Source organism: Musca domestica, unplaced genomic scaffold (genome assembly GCF_030504385.1).
Source record: "Musca domestica strain aabys unplaced genomic scaffold, Musca_domestica.polishedcontigs.V.1.1 56, whole genome shotgun sequence".
Classification (NCBI taxonomy): Eukaryota; Metazoa; Arthropoda; class Insecta; order Diptera; family Muscidae; genus Musca; species Musca domestica.
Window position 1 is genome coordinate 2814506 of NW_026712356.1, and position 21897 is coordinate 2836402.

The following is a 21897-nucleotide window of genomic DNA, read 5'->3' on the forward strand; positions in this document are numbered from 1 at the left end:
AGATGTGTAGATTATTTTGGGTCTGCATACCAAATTTACAGTTGAGAGAATGGATAGAGTTTGAATCCTAAAATTTTGTATCGATGTCACTGTTGGTTGCTAGGGTATGAATATGGAGACGTTGATATAAATTTGGGTAGAAAAATTTGAGACCGGTTCATTGTGCAATGGTTTTACTAATTCCTCCCAAATATAAGAATTCGAAGAATTTTTGTTGTTACAGCTAAAAATCTTCCCATTATTCTCTCCGAAGAAGGATAAATTGAATAATATATAAAACCTGAAAATTTAGTACGCTGTATACTTCATACAGCACAGAAATGGTTCGAAAAGTAAAGAAGCGACTTGATCGACTGGAGTATTTTGGAAAGCAAGGTTGGCACTAAAAATATCAAAGTGTCGATCACCTCAAGCAAACGCTTCGCCGGGAATGGGCCAAAATACCGCAGAGCAACATTCGGGCAGCGTGTGACAGTTTCATTGGCCGTTTGAAGGTCAAATTCGTGCCAAAGGTGATCAATTCGAACAAATCTAAAATTATTCTAAAATTGGATGCTATTTCCGACATTTTTTGTTTTCATTCAATAAAATTTTAAAAAAATGACGTTTGATTTTGTTGCAGTTTTTTTTATCTCACCCTGTATATTAAACAATGTAAAGGTTTTAAGTCACATTACAAATACTATTAAAGTAGAATCAATTAATTTTGCAACATTGTACACTTTTAATTAAAAATATTCATGATAATTGCAAATACAAAATCACCTCTGCTGTTTTAAAATTTTATTCTGACACATCGTGTCTCTCTTTTAATAAACAATTTGTCCAAAATGGGGGAGGAATGTTTCAATTCAGCCATCCATACAGCCAGACAGATACGCCCTCGTTAAATCAACAGAGACTGGCTGTCATTTGTCAAAAAAGGAAATAATAATAAAAAATTGTGTATAAATTTGATACTGTTTTTATGGCTGAAATGAATGTCTCTGGCCATGTTTTAGAACTTATGAAGGAGTGTCGACATAATAAACTTTTCAAATTTCATCAGACCATCCATCCATCCATGTCCTCCTCCATTGCAAACAGAGGAAAATTATATATTTTTTCTGTCATTATCAAAAACATAATTTCAAAAAAAAAAAGTCGGAAAAATGAAAATAAACAACAGAATGGTGATGAATTTCTAGAAAACCAAAGAAAAAAATACAAAAAAATAAGAAAGAAGAGCAACATCATTTTGACGTTGGTTGATAACTTCATTATCGACTATCCATCTGCATCATTGTGTGATGGACAAATTACACAATTAATGGCATGAAGACATTTTCAACACAGGCAGCATACTAAAATGCTATGTAATGAAAGTTTAATTACAAATCATCAGAGGAAGAAATCTGTAATTCCTTGACAACTTGGCTGTTGAAATTAGAGGAGATAAAGAAAGTATGACAGGGGGGAAGATATAAAAAAATATAATTACTTTATTGATAATTTGCCAAAATAAATGGCAATTTCGATGAACTAATAAAGGTAACCAATTTCTAAAATTCATATTTTTACAGCTAGCAAAAAAAATCAAAAGAATATTAATTTTTTGTTTGGAATACATAAACAAACAATTTTTCTAAAATACAGGGTGAGATGAACAAACTGCAACCAACTTCAGACTGCTGCCATTTCTAAGCCACTCGTCCGACAGCAGTTAAAATTAATCCAGTGACAGCTCATTACATTGTTTTAAAGCGTAAAAGTATTTTAGTGAGAATTTTACAGAAAAAAGTTATTCGTCAATTTTTTTTATATTTGGCTGGAAAACCACAAGTGGCTATAGTTAGAGCATTCCAGCATTTAAATGTGAATAAATCTTTTGTGTCTCATACCATCGCTCGTTACCGTAATGCTGGTAGCGTAGCCCGACGTCAAGGTAGTGGACTGAAGAAAGCAGCAACATCAGTAGAAATGGTTCGAAAAGTAAAGAAGCGACTTGTTCGAAACCCACGACGCAGTGGGCGAAAAATGGCTCGTGAGCTGAACATATCGTAATAATCCATTCGGCAAATAAAGCCATTGAAATTCTAAAAAGTGCAAGAACTTACACCGCAACAGAAAGAAAATAGACTCAAAAGAGCTAAAGATTTGCTTCGCTTGGCCGAAAGTAGTGAACAGCCGAATTTAGTTTTCTCCGATGAGAAACCATTCGTTTTTTAGCAGTTTGTAAACGAACAAAATGATCGTGTTTACTTGCCAAAGAGGTCAGCCTTCGGTTGGCCCCCAGAACTCAAGCGCCGGCCACGGTGATGGTGTGGACCGTCATAACAGCCGATGGTCGCTCTCCGCTCGTGTTAATCGACTCAGAATAAATGCCGAATATTATCGCGAAAATATTCTGGAGGGTATATTAAAGCCTTGGGCACGCAAACATTTCATACGCAGACCTTGGATATTCCAACAGGACTCAGCACCATCGAACTCAGCCCGCGCCACCCAATAATGGTTACAAACTGAGGCTCCTCGCTTCATTTCCACCTCACAAAGGCCACCTAAATTTTTGGATACCAATTCATTGGACTATTGTATCTGGAGTATTGTGGAAAGCAAGGTTGCCACTAAAAAAATACCAAACTGCCGATCACCTCAAGCAAACGCTTCGCCGGGAATGGGCCAAAATACTGCAGAGCAGCATTCGGGCAGCGTGTGAAGGCCATAATTCGTGCAAAAGGTGACCAATTTGAACAAATCTAAACTTTGACTCAATAAAATTTAAAAAAATGTAATAATTATGGCGTTTGACTTTGTTGCAGTTGTTTTTATCTCACCCTGTATATGTCTACATGTGAACATACCATGTTTATCGAATAGAAATATTTTCAAATATAAACTCATTGCACTTTATGTCAATTGTTCACTTTAATTTGTTTTCTCCCTTTTAATAAATCAAATTCTTTCTGGAATATTTATGCGAATGTGAATGGCAAACACACATTTGAAACGATCCAAATCAAAGCAAATATTGTAAAATATATTTATTGCATGTATGTTCGTATAGTTGGATCCCTGCTGAGCATTGTATACCATGCACATGAAATATTGATGTGTTGGCATCCAATTGAAAATTGAAAAATATTGTTTTAGAATATTTCTGAAATAACATTCTCCAACCTTATCCCACAAACAACGTCAATGTTTTTTCTTCGCCAAAATGAAAAAAGACCAACTGTTATGATTTTTAATTTATTTCATTTGATTTAACAAAAAGTCAATTTCGATTAGATTCATAAATAAATATGCATTTTATGTTTGCAAAGGAAATGATCAATGGGTAATAGTTTGTGTTGATTGATGAATTTAAATATTCGTTTGATTTCGGTACTTGGTAGAACTCAATAATGTTTATGTTGCATACTTTTGGTTTTATAAAGTGAAATTTAATGAAATCAAACTTTAGAATATTATTGTTTACTTTTTCGCAACCATAGAATATCCCTACCAAATGCAATAAATTTGCAAATTTTCAGAAAAAACAAACAAATCGTTACAAAATATTGCTAAAATCACAAAAATACTAAATATAGAGAGTTACCGTTATATTGGGTCCTATACGAAAACGTGGACCTGTATATGCAATTTTTGTCATAGGTAATTACGATATTATAATACGAAACTTGAAATAATTCGGGTGAAAGATGTGGCTAAGATAATCAAAATTCCGAACATAGGGAGGTACCGTTAAATGGGAGCTATACAAAGGCGTGGAATTGTATAGACAATTGTTTGTCACAGGCTGTACAGGGTGAGATGATAAAATGCAACCAACTTCAGACTGCTGTCATTTCTAAACCACTCGTCCGACAGCTGTTAAAATTATTCCAGTGACAGCTCATTATATTGTTTACAAGCGTATAAAAGCATTTTGGTGAGAATTTTCCAGAAAAAAAATTATTCGTGATGGAATTAAAGCGTGATAGTATGATATCTTTATATTTAGAGTACTCCAGCATTTAAATGCGAATTAATATTTTATACCTCGTACCATCGCTCGTTACAGCAGAAATGGTTCCAAAAGTAAAGAAGCGACTTGATCGAAACCCGCGTCGCAGTGACTGAAAAATGGCTTGTGAGCTGAACATATCAGGCAAATATTGAAAAATGAGTTCGGGGTAAAGCCATTGAAATTACAAAGAATACGAAATCTTACACCGCAACAGCAAAAAAGTAGGCTCAAAAGAGCTAAAGATTTGCTTCGCTTGGCCGAAAGTGGTGAACTGCCGAATTTGGTTTTCTCCCATGAGAAAACATTCGTTGTCCAGCAGTTTGTAAACAAACAAAATGATCGTGTTTACTTGCCAAAGAGGTCAGCTGAAAATGTGCACCTTCGGCTGGCCACCAGAACTCAAGTGCAGGCCATGGTGATGGTGTGGGCCGCCATAACAGCCGATGGTCGCTCTCCGCTCGTATTAATCGATCGAGACATCAGAATAAATACCGATTATTATCGCGAAATATTAGTATTAGTATTAAAGCTCAGCAAAATCCCACTCAGCACGCGCCACCCAAGAATTGTTAGAAAATGAGGTTCATCGCTTCATTTGCAGCGCACAATGACCACCAAAATCTCCGGATACCAATCCGTTGGACTATTGTGTCTGGAGTATTTTGGAAAGCAAGCGCTTTGTCGGGAATGGCCAAAAACATGCCGAGCAATATTCGGGCAGCGTGTGACCATTTCATTGGCCGTTTGAAGGCGATAATTCGTGCCAAAAGTGATCAATTCGAACAAATCTAAACTTATTCTAAAATGTGATGATATTTCAGACATTTTTTTGCTTTCATCCAATTAAATAAAAAAACAAGTAAGCAAAGGCTACAGTCGAGCGGGGCCGACCGTTGAATACCCTACAACACTATAATAAACGATACAGTTTATATAGGCGAGATACTCGAAAGAATTACACAAGATATTGTGACAAATAATAAAAGAAAACCATCAGGTTCCGTTCTCTAATTTTCGAATAATAGTAACTTAAACTAATTTGCTCATTTCCAATTTATTGGTAGATGTTGCACTTAAATGGCCTTCCAAGATCTGGAACCAATATTTCCCAAAGACCTATAATCTCTCAGAAGTGGCAAAAGATTAACATTTATTATTGGTTTTTGACTAAAACGCATCTATATGAGATACAGACATTTGACAATATTCTTCAACGAAATCAGCCTTAACGAAATAGTCAGAAGTGCGTCTTTCCTGTATTTGTGAATTCTCCAAAAAGTCACTGGAATGGACATTTTCGTATTTTGTCTACAAAAGTTGGCAAACTCCTTCACACATTGAATATTTTTAGATGGCCATCCAAAACTGCTTGGCTTTTGCAATGTCCGGTAACCCCCATTCAAATGTGCGTGAGGACCGGGCGATAATTACGACCTGCTGACAATTTTGCAGTTTTTTTGTCCATTTCAACCCCTAAATATATGGCGATCATCTCCAAAAAGAGTAGGCTTCTATTCTGACCCTCATCTTATCCCCATGCAAAATTTCGTAAGGATCGGGCCATAAATGCGATCTGTATATGATATCCTGATATCCTAACTACTTAGTTTTGTTAGCTGTAGAAATATTACCAAATGTTTAATTCAAAATGAAAATATGCCAAAAATATGACAAAATTGAAAAAATATTAGAAAATGTTACAAAATCAATATTTTCATCTTTAGAGAGATATTTTTATGCGATTTTTAGGCGTTTTTTCTTTCCTGCGAAGAGGCCATTCTGAATTAATGAGAACTATCGAAATCAGTTCAGCCATTTTCGACATATATCTTCAAGCATATCTTCTTTGATAGACATATATATCGAACATATTTTGCTATATATCCGATTTGTTGGTTCTTAACATCAATGTAAAGATCAGAAGTAACCTTGTCATGGCTTTGTGATTTCGCCGGGATTGAAAATATTCGCGGTTTAATGAAAATTTTTGAATTTTTTCAACAAAAAAGATATGGTCTATTTTACCCGCTAAATATTATCCGAAGACCACCCAAATTGGTAGGCTTCTTCCCCGCCCTAAGCTCTAGCTACATGCGAAATTCCGCGTCGATTGGTATATAATTGCGACCTGTATAGCTACTGCAAAATCCGACATTTTTTCAGTATTTGGTCCATTTCAACATCTAAACATTTGGCGAACATCTCCAAAAGAAATAGGCTTCTATTCTGACCCTAATCCCACCTTCGTGCAAAATTTCGTAAGGATCGGGCCATAATTGCGACCTGTAGCGTGATTACAAATTAACATGGACAGACGGACGGACGGACATACATAGCTAGATCGACTCAGCTCGGCGAGCTAGGAAGATCCATATATACTTTCCTATGTGGGAAACCAATATTTCGAGGTGTTACATAATTTTTGGCCCAATCAAACTTATAATACCCCCAACACATAGTGTTGTAGGGTATAATTATGGTGTTTGACTTTATTCAGGTTTTTTATCTCACCCTGTACTTCTTATTTTGGGGAAAGCATAAAGGAAGAATTGTTGTTTGTGACTCTGAAAAAAATTCTATATTTTTGAAAAAATTTGAACTTTTTTTCATTCTCTGCTAATTTTTTTATATTTTCATTGCCATTGTATTGTGAAAAGTTCCATGAGGCTTTTATAGTACTCTCTATAAATCAAAATCCCATTAGGGTAATATATTTCGCAAACTTTTATTATAAGAGTTTAAAATTTATAGAGAGCTTCAGATTACTTCAAAAAATCATTGGTTCGGAAATGGTTCACCTCGATCCACTTTTTATACCCTTCGCCATAGTATGGAGGGTATATTAAGTTTGTCATTCCATATGTAACACCTCGAAATATACATTTTAGACCCCACAAAGTATATATATTCTTGATCAGCATAAGATTCTATGTCGATTAAGCGATGTCCGTCTGTGGAAATCACTCTAGCTTCCGAACGAAATGAGGTACGTTGATAAAATTTTACTCAAATGTTTATTATGTCTGCAGGACTTTTGGTATGTGGATCCACGTTTTGGTATAGGACCCATGTAATGGTACCTCTTTTTTTTTGGTATTTTGGTTGTTTTAGCGACATTATATACCAGAATTGTTTTAAGTTTGTAATTTTAAATTAGTAATGAATATTACTGTCTATGATAGAAAATTGCCGGTACAGGTCCACATCTTCGTATAGCCCCCATATAACGTTACCTCCTTATATTCAGTATATTCATGATTTTAGCTACATTATTCACTATTTTTTTTTTAAGTTTCGCATTTGAATATTGTAATGTCTTATTGCAAAAGTTACCTATGCAGGTTTTGGTATCATCGTATAGACACTAATATAACGGCTACATTCGGTATTTTTAGGATTTAACAAAATTTTGAACGGACTTTATTATTATTTTTTTTTTTTTGAAAATTGAAAAATTTGTTCTAAATGGTGGAGGGTATTCAAAGATCGGCCCGGCCGATACAGCTTTTTTACTTTTTGATATGACCTTTATATAAGGGTGTACCCCGATTTAACTTTTTTCATATTTTCCATCCTATTTTTCACTTTAGCGTTATTATATATTATTCACCAAGTTTTAAGATGACATTATGGATTCTTTTAATATATTTTATTTGAGTTTTTATTATTTTTCATTAAATTTTAAGCATTCATGGGGAAGTACTGGACAGGGTGACGATAGAAGAAAGAGTGGAGTTGGTTTATTCCATGTGGACGTTGGCGAAGTTTGAAGAAAATCAACTATAAATTTTACAGTTTATGCGAGTTTTAATCTTTTTATAATGTTAACCCCTTATATAAAGATTCTGTGTCGGGTTGACTTCTATTGTTTATTTTCGCTCTTCACACTAGTGTGATGCAATTATGACGATATGCGAGGATTCCTCAAACCAAATAATCCCCTCGCTTTCAATAATCTATGAGACTTTTTCTAGTATTGACAATGTATGGGGAAGTACCAGAGAAGGTGGACCTAACTTCACCCTAGGCTATTTTAGAAATATTTACATTTGTGATTTAAATGTTATTCGGAAACTTATTTTTTATACCTTACAACACTATGTGTTGGGGGTATTATAAGTTTGATTGGGCCAAAAATTATGTAACACCTCGAAATATTGGTTTCCCCACATAGGAAAGTATATATGGATCTTCCTATCTCGTTGAGCTGAGTCGATCTAGCTATGTATGTCCGTCCGGCCGTCTGTCTGTCTGTCCATGTTAAATTGTAATCACTCTACCGGTCGCAATTATGGCCCGATCTTCACGAAATTTAAAATGGAGGTGGGGCTAGGGCCAGAATAGAACCCTATTTCTTTTGGAGATGATCGCATAATATTTAATGGTTGAAATGGACCAAAAACTGAAAATTTTCCTGATTTTGGTGTGAAAGTATAAAATCTAAAAAAAAATTGCATAAAAATGTGCCAATAATGATGTTTATATAGATTTTGTAGTATTTTGTGACATTTTTTTATTTTCATATTTTTTATCGCATGCGTTTTTTTCAATTTGACTAATAATATTGAAGTGTATAAATAACCTTACATTTGATCCTCACGAAAACTTTCATAAGGGTAGGGTTAGACTCAGAAGGGCTAGGCCTATCTTGTTCAAAGATGTCCGCAATATATTTAGGGGTTAAAATTGACCAACAACTAAAAATGTTCCTGATTTTGCGGCCGTTATAAAGGTTAAAAATTGAAACTAATGGACACAAAATCTCTTATGAAGTTAGAGTGAAGGACAGCGGGTAGATGGACCACTACTTTTGTGTGTAAAAGTACCAATATTAATTACAGGCGATATCCGCAATACACAATAGGCGAACTTCTGGCTTTTTTATGCTGACTTCGTTAACGAATATAGCCAAATATTGTAGGTAAGCATATCATATAGATGAGTCTAAATTTGGAGGTATAGAGGAGCCTCTTATTTTCGCAGAAAAAAATTCGTGATTACACAATTGAAGCCAATCGACACGTCTGAGAATAGAGTTAAGGACAGAGAAGAATTCTAGTATTTTGGATGACCATTGGATTATATTTACCTGTAAAATGGAACACACAACTAAAAGCACGACGGTGCAAATGTCCCTGGTGACATGATTTCAAAAGCGAAATTTTTCAAAATGGATTTGGACATAACATATTGTAGTGTTGTAGGGTATCACATGGTCGGCCCCGCACGACTATAGCCGTTGTTTACTTGTTTTAAAATGATTTTTGCTTTCAAAAAGTCGTCGTGGTTTTAAAAATTGGGATGGAAATCAATTGTCGTTGATTAAAAAAAAGAAAAAGTCAAAATTGGTTTTAAACTACGAATACCACCAATCCTAAAATGAAATTTTAAACCCGATTTTATTGACATTAAATAAAAAAAGAAAGACTCATTTAGTGCCGGAAATAAACATACTGTATTTTACTTTACTTGCTAAACCATCTAAAGAATTTTTTTTCTTCTGGATTTTCAATGTATAAGTAAATCCTAGTTATGACTACAGTAATAACAACTAACAATTGCGGTAACCATTCCATAAATACAAACAGGAAAGGAAAAACCTCCACCCTTCCAGCACCCACAAAAACAAAAATTCAATGAATAGCAAACAAATGAACCGAACTGGAATGAAATGAAATGGAAAGAAATATTTAATGTTTTCTTTATGGTTTTCATATCTAAAGTGCTTACAAATCATTGGCATAATATTGCCATAAAATAAATTGTAGCAAAATATGAAATTTTGTTGTGATTTTTTTTTGCACTGGTTCAATCTACATACATACACATAGTTTTACTTACAAAATGACTGTCGAAGTACAGAGGCTTCCCTGAGTCTTCTTGCCCAAAACAAAAAAAAAAAAACTATTCTATGATTGTTTACCATACAAAACAAACATTCTAACCAACAAATATATCTGGATGGGAATGGTCAAGTAGGGTGGGGTGGGGAGGTGTATAGAAAATATGAAAGTCCCTCCCACAAAAATGAAAGTTCATTGTGCCAATAAAAGATAAAGTTATGTCCTGAATACAGAAGATAATGGCAAAAATAGACAAATTATGATGAAACAAAGTACTAAAGCACAACATTATGAAGATTAGAAACGAAAAAAAACTACCTCCCAGGACTTTCAATAATTCCCTTGCAAATGAAGCAGAGAAGTTGTCAATAAATTTCTGGTTTATTTCGGATCCAATGAAAGCTATTCGAAATATGAAAAAGATTGAAGTTTGCAGTGATAACAGAAGAAATAATGTATTAATCTTTTAAATTCCGGATATTAAAGGCATCTGTGTCTTGTGCCTAAATGAACGACTTGTTGATATAATATCCATATTTTATTACCAAATAAGAGAGTTCAGCTCACGAGCCATTTTATTCGGTCACTGCGACCCAAGTTTCGATGAAGTCGCTTCTTTACTTTTTGAATCATTTCTGCTGATGTTGCTGTTTTATTCCGTCCACTATATTGACGAGGGCTACGCTACCAGTATCACGGTAGTGAGTGATAGTACGAACACACATAAGATTAATTCACATTTAAATGCTGGAGTGCTCTAACGACAGCCACTTGTGGTTTTCCAGCCAAATACAATGAAATCACATTATCACGCTTGAATTCCATCACGAATAACTTTTTTTCTGGAAAATCCTCACCAAAATGCTTTTGTACGATTGTAAACAATATAATGAGCTGTCACTGGAATAATTTTAACAGCTGACGGACGAGTGGCTTAGAAATGGCAGCAGTCTGAAGTTGGTTGCAGTTTTTACATCTCACCCTCTATTAATCATATTCCAGGGGGCAAAGATTTCATGAATATTTTAAGATAATGATAAAATATAAAGGAATATTTAATGGTAACTCTGGCCATTGAATTTTTCTATTTTTTTCGGTTGCGAATCAGGATATACTATTGTGTGGGGGCCAAAAATTGGGCCAACATAACCCATATTATGAATCAATGGGTCCAGATGAAATCTGAAGGTATCTATTAAATTTCAAAGCACTATGTTAAAATGTACGAAGTACACAGCGGTATAAAGCTGGAAATTCGTACTAGAACGGGCTAGAACTGTTAAATTTGAATTGAGGGTCACTGATGGATAACCGGTACAGTTGGAATCCTGAAATTTAGAAGTAAAATTTCTATTGATGTATGTAATTATGGACATTTGTATTTGGTTGAATGTATAGAGCTGGAATGCTGAAATCTGGAATTATGATAACTGTTGGCGTGAATGATTGGTGTCTGTAGAAAGTTTTTGAATTGAAATTGTATACAATTTGTTTTAGGGTGAACGGATGGTGGTAGATTTGAGATAAAGAGGTTGATTTGGAAATGTGTACCACAATATCACGAAAAGTACTAAATAGTATTATTTTTGTACTAAATAGTACTATTTTAGTATTGCGAGAACAGATAGTGGCAAAAATCTGAAATTTGTATTAGGGTCGCTGTTCATGTATAGCCTGGATTTATGGGAGTGGTTTCAGATATGTGTACTATAATTGTACGGAAAGTACTGAATGGTATCATATTGGGTGAAGGGATAGTTATTCGTTTCGTTTAATTTGGCCGTAAAAATACATACAGGGTGAGATGAAAAAACTGCAACCAACTTCAGATTGCTGCTATTTTTAAGCCACTGGTCTGACAGCTGTTAAAATTATTCCAGTGAGAGATCATTATATTGTTTACAAGCGTACAAAAGCATTTTGGTGAGAATTTTCCAGAAAAAAGTTATTCGTAATGGAATTCAAATGTGATAGTGTGATTTCTTTATATTTGGCTGGAAAACCACAAAGGGCCATCGTTAGAGCACTGCAGCATTTAAATTTGAACCATCGCTGGTAGCGTAGCCTGACGTCAAGAAAGTAGACGGAAGAAAACAGCAACATCAGCAGAAATGTTTCGGAAAGTAATGAAGCGACTTTATCGAAGCCCGCGCCGCAGTGGCCAAAAAATGGCTCGTGAGCTGAACATATCGCAATATTCCATTCGGCAAATATTGGAAAATGAGCTCGGGGTAGAGCCATTGAAATTCCTAAAAGTGCAGGAACCTACACCGCAACAGAAATAAAATAGACTGAAAAGAACTAAAGAGTTGCTTCGCTTGGTCGAAAGTTGTGAAATGCCGAATTTGGTTTTCTCCGTTGTCCAGCAGTTTGTAAACAGACAAAATTATTGTGCTTACTTGTCAAAGATATAAGCTGAAAATGTGTACCTTCAGTTGGCCACCAGAACACAAGCGACGGCCATGGTGATGGTGTGGGCTGCTCGTATTAATCGACCGTGGCATCATAATAAATGCCGAATATTATCGCGGAAATATACCAAAGTTTTTATCACCTCAAGTTAGCGCTTCGCCGGGAATGGGCCAAAATACCGCTGAGCAACATTTGGGCAGCGTGTGACGGTTTCATTAGCCGTTTTAAGGCCATAATTTGTGCCAAAGGTGACCAATTCGAACAAATATAAACTTATTCTAAAATTTGATGCTATTTTCGACATTTTTTGCTTTTATACAATAAAATTTAAAAAAATGTGAAAATTATGGCTTTTATTTTTGTTGCAGTTTTTTAATCCCACCTTGTATCTTCGTCCTGAAGAGCGCTTTTCATACACACCTTCAAATAAGTAGATCGGTCATAGTCATCAATGAAATCAGGGATCCACTGGTGGTTTTTCCAGCGAAGCTGAATTTAAAACAGGTAAATAAGCAATAAGTTTGGCTAGGCCAAACTTTAAATATTCTCCACCATATGGCAATTTTCAAAAAAAAAAATAATAATAATAATAAATAAATAAATAAATAAAAAAATCATAAAAATGTCGTGGACCTGTATAAGCACTTTTTGCCATAGGCCATTACGATATTCAAATACGAAACTCGAAACAATTTTGTTGAAAAATGCCAAAATCATCATCATTTTACTCACATATCTAAGTAAAATTTCACCTACCTTAATAACCCATATGAAGTCAAGCGTATTTCTACTGAATATAGTAAATATGCAATTTTTTTTATTATCACGTTACATTGAACATATTTCATTATTTATATAGTTTTATATTTTACTACAGATGTATATCCCTTCTGTGAAAAGAAATTCCCCAACTCACCGACAAACATCATGTTAATAAATAATAAAAAATATATCCCAATTATTATATCATAATTTATACTTACTCACTCATAACTTACACACACATACATATTTATATTGTTAGTTACATAAATTGCTTGCTTAAATGTAAATACAAATAAAAAGCTTAAGTCATTATATTTCATTGTAGAAATTACTTCCTCTCAGGCAAATGTGGCCCACTACAATGCCATGGAATTGTAACAGATTTTCTTGAGGAGCGGGAGTTTTTGTTCAAAGCAATTATGTTCTTTCACAATTCATTCATTCATTATTTGCTTTCTTTTTACAGTTGTACGTATGTGTGTGTGTATGTGTGAGTTTTCGCCATTATTGTGTTATTCATGTTTACATAGAATATCATAGTTTTATTTGTACTTGAGTTTCCGCTTGTAATAATTCATACGAAATTTCTTTGAAAAAAAAACATGTATATATCTCATAGACAATCTGTAGAATCGTATACTCGTAGATAACACACACATACGCTTATATATCATAGACATGAATTATATTTCGTATATAACTAATAAACATAAATAATCATTAGTGAATTTGTATTAAAATCAAAATATGAAAACAAAAAAAAAAAAAAAAAAAAAAAACATGAAAAACAATTCCCAAGACTACGTGCAAAATGAGTCTTTAAGATATAGTTATTTAAAGTAGAAATTCTTTAAGATTGAATTGCTATTCCACCGATTATAGAGTCCTATAGGAGCCCACTTTATTGATACTATTAAACTATATAATAAGGAACTGGATTTTCTGGCAAATAAATTATCAACACATTGTGATGGTTGACTTTTTCTCCTGACAGGGGGATACAAATACAGGGTGGGATAAAAAAACTGCAACAAAGTCAAACGCCATCATTTTTACATTTTTTTTAAATTTTATTGAATGAAAACAAAAATGTCGGTTATAGCATTAAATTTTAGAATAAGTTTAGACTTGTTCGAATTGGTCACCGTCACGCTGCCCGAATGTTGCTCTGCGGTATTTTGGTCAATTCCCGGCGAAGCTTTTGCTTGAGGTGATCGACAGTTTGGTATATTTTAGTGCCAACCTTGTTTTCCAAAATACTCCACACACAATAGCCCAACGGATTGGTATCCAGAGATTTCGGTGGCTATTGTGCGCTAAAAATGAAGCGAGGAACCTCATTTTTAACCATTCTTGGGTGGCGTATGCTAAGTGCGATGGTGCTGAGTCCTGTTGGAATGTCCAAGGTCTGCGGACAAAAAGTTTGCGTGCCCAAGGCTTTAATTCACCCTCCGATAATATTCAGCATTTATTCTGTTGCCACGGCCCACACCATCCCTATGGCCGGCGCTTGAGTTCTGGTGGCCAACCGAAGGTGCACATTTTCAGCTTACCTATTCGGCAAGTAAACACGATAATTTTGTTTGTTTACAAACCGCAGGACAATAAATGTTTTCTCATCGGAGAAAAAAAATCGGCAGTTCACTACTTTCGGCCAAGGGAAGCAACTCGTTAGCTCTTTTGAATCTATTTTGTTTTGCAGTGTAAGTTGCAAAATAGACTCTTTGTTGCAGTGTAAGTTCTTGCACTTCTTGGAATTTCAATGGCTTTACCCCGAGCTCATTTTTTAATAATTACCGAATGGAATATTACGATATGTTCAGCTCACGAGCCATTTTTCGGCCACAGCGACGCGGATCTCGATCAAGTCGCTTCTTTACTTTTCGAACCATTTCTGCTGATGTTGCTGTTTTCTTCTGTCCACTTCCGAGAAACAAAAGATTTATTTACATTTAAATGCTGGAGTGCTCTAACGATAGCCACATATGGTTTTCCAGCCAAATACAAAGAAATCACACTATCACGTTTGAATTCCATCATGAATAACTTTTTTTTCCTGAAAATTCTCACCAAAATGCTTTTGTACGCTTGTAAAAAATATAATGAGCTGTCACTGGAATAATTTAAACAGCTGTCGGACGAGTGGCTTAGAAATGACAGAAGTCTGAATTTGGTTGCAGTTTTTTCATCTCACCCTGTATATTAGGTATATCATACTCTACTATGTAGTTTAATTTTGAATATTTCCATAAATTTTAAATCTCATAAATTGGCAAATGTTTTCACATCAATTTCCAATATAATGTTAAATAATAAAATAATAATAATACTGTAATAATAATAAAACTATGTAGTTTTACTTTAAATATTTCCATATATTTTTAATTCACATCTTTGCAAAATTTTGAAAATCATGTTCCAATATGGGTAAAACATAAATAATGTACCACAAAAATTATAGGAAGAAAATTATAGCATGCACTTTTTTTAAATAACACAAAAACAACTTGTGGTATTTACTTAAAATTAATTTCAGATACACACAATTCAATATTTCAGCCAATAATTCAATATTTCAGCCATTTCACAACATGCTTCGACAAATGAATACATTTCCAATAAAGTTCTCTATTATTTCATATCTGTTATTAAGAATGCACACATGCTGGCTTCCTGCGTCTCGGAAACAATAATCAAACGAAGAAAATATGAAAAAAAAAATAATAATAATCCCAAACGGATATGTACAAATGAATGGTACGTGCTTATCATAATCAACATCATCAACAATTTGTGGTAATTAGAAATTTGAGTACATCTAGACTCGACTCTATACTTACTGATTGCTGTTGTAGTAGTAGTGACCACAAACATAGTAAATGGTCACACACACACACAAAACACATAGAAAATTTAGTCGAACAAAATTAAAGATGACCGGATGTGGAATAATATAGCAAATGGAAGATTTCAATAAATCGAAATTGTTCTAATTGTGTACTGATCAAGAAAAACATTTTTTTAATTCGTTAGAGGATATATTTTTTGTACAAAAAAAATACTTTCTATATTACACTTAAGTTAAAATCCATACTTATTTAAAATATTCCAATCGAAGAGTATCGTATCCAGCTGCAAATGTATTTTAGAAACGCTATGGGAGCTATAATTTTTGTCTAATCAAATTCAGATTTTTGTCGATTTTTTATACCCTCAGCCGTATGGCTAACGAGGGTATATAAAATTTGATACGGTCAAAACGTGCCTAGGTCTCCTTGGACCAAATCCGTTTCAGAACATTTGGAGTCGATCTAGCGAAGTCCGTCCGTCCGTCTGTCTGTCTGGCTGGTGCGCAGGATAACTCTCGAAAGGAGTATCCGATTTTGTCCAAACTGAGTACATCGTAAAAATTTTGTCAAACTTAGATCGGGTTCGGAGATGGGCAATATCGGTCCACTCCTTTTGGTACCTCCCCCACAAAAGGTCGAACTTTTCAAAAAATATATTTTTTGCACAGAAAGAGAAAGTATAATTTTGCTCCAACTTTGCAAACCCTAATATTTGCGTCAGTGCTAGGTCAGGCGTGAAAATGGACAATATCGGTCCACTCCATCAAGTACCTCCCCCACAAATGGACACAATTTTGAATAATAAAAACTCTCATAAAATGTGATGTAAGAGTCCGATTGTCTACAAATTTCAGACATCCCAATATTTATATTAACTAAAGGTCTGGTGTTAAGATGGACAATATCGGTTCGAAAAGTGAAGAAGTGACTTGATCAAAACCCGAGCTGAACGTATTGCAATATTCCATTCGCCAAATATTGAAAAATGAGTTCGGTGCAAGAAGTGCAAGAACTTACACCACAACGGAAAGAAAATAGACTTAAAAGAGCTAAAAAGTTGCTTCGCTTGGTCGAAAGTGGTGAACTGCCGAATTTATTTTTCTCCGATGAGGAAACACTCGTTGCCCAACAGTTTGTAAACAAACAAAATGATCGTGTTTACTTGCGAAGAGGTCAGCTGAAAATGTGCATTTTCGGTTGGCCACCAGAACTCAAGTGCCGGCTACGGGGATGGTATGGGCCGATGGTCGCTCTCCGCTCGCATTAATCGACAATGGCATCAGAATAAATGCCGAATATTATCACGAAAATATTCTGGAGAGAGTACTAAAGCCTTGGGCACGCTAACATTTTGGCCTCAGATCTTGGACATCCAACAGGACTCAGCACCATCGCACTCTGTTGGATTGTTGTGTCTGGAGTATTTTGGAAAGCAAGGTTGGCACTAAAAAATACCAAAGTGTCGATCACCTCAAGCAAGCGCTTCGCCGGGAATGGGCCAAAATATTGCAGAGCACCATTCGGGCAGCGTGAGACGGTTTCATAGGCCGTTTGAAGGCCATAATTCGTGCCAAAGGTGACCTATTCGAGCAAATCTAAATTTATTCTAAAATTTGATGATGTTTCCGACATTTTTGCTGACAACGTGTGACGGTTTCATTGGCCGTTTGAAGGTCATAATTCGTGCCAAAGGTGACCTATTCGAGCAAATCTAAATTTATTCTAAAATTTGATGATATTTCCGACATTTTTTGCTGATAACGTGTGACGGTTTCATTTTCCGTTCGAAAGCCGTAATTCGGGCCAATGGTGACCAATTCGAGCAAACCTAAATTTATTCTAAAATTTGATGCTATTTCCGACATGTTTTGCTTTCATTCAATAAAATTTAAAAAAATGTAAAATTTATGGCGTTTGCCTTTGTTGCAGTTTTTTTATCTCACTCTGTACTTCTGAAATTGGCTTAAGTTGAAGTTTTATGTTTCCCGTCAATATAATAAACAGTGAAATAATTAGAAGATATGTGAGCCAAAGATAAGAGACAAAAAATTGTTTCTGAAATCGACGCCTGAAATGCAAGCTGACCAAAGGAAATCACGATAAAGGTGATACAAGTAAAAATAGACAGGCTACAAATGAGGATGATATAGCCTCAAATATGAAGATGGTGAAGAGAGGGGAGGGGGGAGAAGTTTGATAGAGGGAATTTGAATATGATCGGATACTTCTTGTCATCTGTTGCATGCAGTAAGTGTATTTCTAATAAGGATTTCTCGATTGATATAATTGCCGTCAGTTCAAAAGCTGTCGCTGTTGAGAGTCCTTTTAATCACCTACAAAACTTAATTCCAATATACGTTTTTTTAGATATTTCGTAGTGAGTTTCCAATTGTGAGCATCTCTATTTCTTTCATATCTGCCTTACTGAAATTTAAACTTTAGTTTTGAAATAGTTTCAAATTCTATCTCTGTTTTTATATCCTACAACACTATGTGTTGGGGGTGTTATAAGTTTGATTGGGCCAGAATTTATGTAACACCTCGAAATATTGGTTTCCCATATAGGAAAGTATATATGGATCTTCCTAGCTACCCGAGCTGAGTCGACCTAGCTATGTATGTCCGTCCGTCTGTCCACGTTAATTTGTAATCACGCTACAGGTCGCAATTATGGCCCGATCCTTACGAAGGTGGGGTTAGGGTCAGAATAGAAGCCTATTGCTTTTGGAGATGATCGCCAAATGTTTAGGGGTTGAAATGGACCAAATACTGAAAAAATGTCGGATTTTGCAGTAGCTATACAGTTCGCAATTATAGACCAATCGACGCGGAATTTCGCATGTAGCTAGAGTTTAGGGCGGGGAAGAAGCCTACCAATTTGGGTCATCGGATAATATTTAGCGGGCAAAATAGACCATATCTTTTGTGTTGAAAAAATTCAAAATTTTTCATTAAACCGCGAATATTTTAAATCCCGGCGAAATCACAAATCCATGACAAGGTTACTTCTGATCTTTACATTAATGTTAACATCCAACAAAACGGATATATAGCAAAATATGTGCGATATATATGTCTATCAAAGAAGATATGCTTGAAAGATCTCTTATATGTGGAGAACGGCTGAACTGATTTCGACAGTTCTCATTAATTCAGAATGGCCTCTTGGCAGGAAAGAAAAAACGTCTAAAAAATCGCATAAAAATATCTCTCTAAAGATGAAAATATTGATTTTGTAAATTTTCTCATATTTTCTCAATTTTGTCATATTTTTGGCATATTTTCATTTTGAATTAAACATTTGGTAATATTTCTACAGCTAACAAAACTAAGTAGTTAGGGTATCAGGATATCATATACAGATCGCATTTATGGCCCGATCCTTACGAAATTTTGTATGGAGCTAAGATGAGGGTCAGAATAGCATACTCTTTTTGGAGATGATCGCCATATATTTAGGGGTTGAAATGGACCAAAAAACTGCAAAATTGTCTGCAGGTCGTAATTATCGCCCGATCCTCACGCACATTTGAATGGGGGTTACCGGACATTGCAAAAGCCAAGCAGTTTTGGATGGCCATCCAAAAATATTCAATGTGTGAAATAGTTTGCAAACTTTTGTAGACAAAATACGAAAATGTCCATTCCAGTGACTTTTTGGAGAATTCACAAATACAGGAAAGACGCACTTCTGACTATTTCGTTAACGCTGATTTCGTTGAAGAATATAGTCAAATGCCTGTATCTCATATAGATGCGTTTCAGTCAAAAACCAATAATAAATGTTAATATTTTGCCACTTCTGAGAGATTATAGGTCTTTGGGAAATATTGGTTCCAGATCTAGGAAGACCATTTACGTGCAACATCTACCAATAAATTGGAAATGAGCAAATTAGTTTAAGTTGCTATTATTCGAAAATTAGAGAACGGAACCTGATGGTTTTCTTTTATTATTTGTCACAATAGGCGAGTATCTCGCCTATATAAACTGTATCGTTTATTATAGTGTTGTAGGGTATTCAACGGTCGGCCCCGCTCGACTGTAGCCTTGCTTACTTGTTTCTAATTAATTAGAAGTAGCACGATAATAATTTTTTGAGCAGCTCTCTAAAATCAATTTAGAATACCACTATTTGTCTCATAAGATTTAACGAATTCAGTTTTGCAAAGCAAATTTTCATTCTTCATAAAGTAATCGAAGTGCTATATTAAAATTAATTAAAAATTTCCAAGTTTGGTTTTCCCTTAAATCGACCATAATATTTTAATCCCTTCACAAGGATTGTATGTTATTTGTCGAATTTAGAGTATCATTTTTAAAATTTTACCATATATTTATTTGTAATTTGAAAATCTTCCAGATGCAATTTCCACATCCGATACAAATTAAACGAAACAAAAAATAAAATAAAAACAAATAAAACATGCTAAACAAATAGATTTCGGGTAAACAAAACGCAGTTAACACAAAAAAAAAAGATGCAACAAAACATAAGTAAACAAACGAGCAACAAACACAGTTGTAAAACGTCGTGCAACATCATGCACATGTAGACAAGTTTGTATATCCATTAACTACTGCCCTGCTGTGAGGCAAGTTACTTGGAGGAAGGTACTCACAGTCTGTGGCATGGAGTTGTTAACGGAAGAAGATCCGGTGTTTTGATTATGTTGCTGTTGCTGCTGAGACTGGGGATGTTGCAAGAAAACCAATGGCCCAACAAGATTGTGGGCAGGCGATCCTGTTGAATTTCCACCCGAAATTACTGCAGCCTTGCCGTGAACCATCAACGACTTGGGTTGCTGGACAATGGCTGGAGCTTTGGTTGAGGACGTGGAAGCCGAAGAAGCCACACAACTATTATCGAATTGATAATACATGACATCGGTTGCTGGTGCAGCACCGGCATACAGATTACTGCTACTTGCTGTGTTGCTATTCGCTTTGTAACAATTCGGAGGTAATGGATCTGCTGTCTGGGCCCCGGAAATATGATAGGCGGTTGGTTGTTGGGATGGTTGTGTTCCGGATTGTTGTTGGTGTTGTTGCTGCTGTCCGGCAGATTGTGTTGACATCTTGTTGCTGTTCCTGCTGACAAACTCTGGCATGTGTGGCATTTTATAATTGTAAATAAATGGTGGCTCATATTCATTTTGATTTGCTGCCGCCGCCGATGATGGATAGGCCAGGAATAGATCCGATTTGGCCGGATGTAAGCGAGAATTAAAACCAATGCCCGGATATTGGGCACTTATCAAAGGATAACCTATACTGCCCAATGGTGGATAATTACCAGCACTGCCTCCGGTCAAGAGTTGAGTCTTGGTAATGGCTTGGCCGGACAGACGTCGCGTGGGTACCCCCAAATCGGATTTGGCATCACGCTTCTTGGCATGTACGGCCACCGAAGAGGGTCCCTGATAATAGTAGGGGGCAGCTGGGGTATTTGGCCATTCTACAAAATGATCAACATGATGGGGAGTATTAGTAAGGGAACCACCACCACTTCCGCCACCAGCTATACCACTATTACTACTATTGGCACTAATACTACCATTACTGCCCCCCGCCACAGGCCGTGTTGCATTGTTCAGACTGAATTTATATTGATTGTTCTCAAATGTGGTATAATTCAGCAAACGATGGCTGGGCATTGATTTCTCTCCGCCGCCAGTTGCTCCGCCACCATCCTTATCTGTACGTTGTTGCTGTGATGATGCAGTTGTCTGGGTTGTGGGCTGCCAGATGCAGTTTGGGAAATTGTGCGTGACAGGATGGTTCATTGGTTGTTAGTTAGTAGAGAGTTGGTTGGTTTGTTGGTTGTGTGTTTGAGAGGGAGGCATGAAACAAAGGTTGGCATATGGAAATGTTAATTTTTTTTTTTATTTTATTTTTCTAAGAGCAAAAAACCTAAAGTTGAGGAGCTCGTCAATTCCACAACATTTGGTGTTAATGGCATTAAGGCTACAACGACTAACATAAACCAAAAACTGAAAAAAAACAACGAATTGTGTTCTAAAATAAGGAATCATTT

General features: G+C 35.4%; 1 protein-coding gene across 1 annotated transcript in view; it reads right to left on the reverse strand.

The window, feature by feature from the left end:
- The window catches only part of LOC101892710 (hornerin), a 201244-nt gene that overhangs the window by 31729 nt on the left and 147618 nt on the right, over positions 1-21897 (reverse strand). The window contains exon 16 of the mRNA XM_059128598.1: positions 20483-21601. Coding sequence (XP_058984581.1) covers positions 20483-21601 — 1119 coding nt within the window. The remainder of the gene's footprint in view (positions 1-20482; positions 21602-21897) is intronic.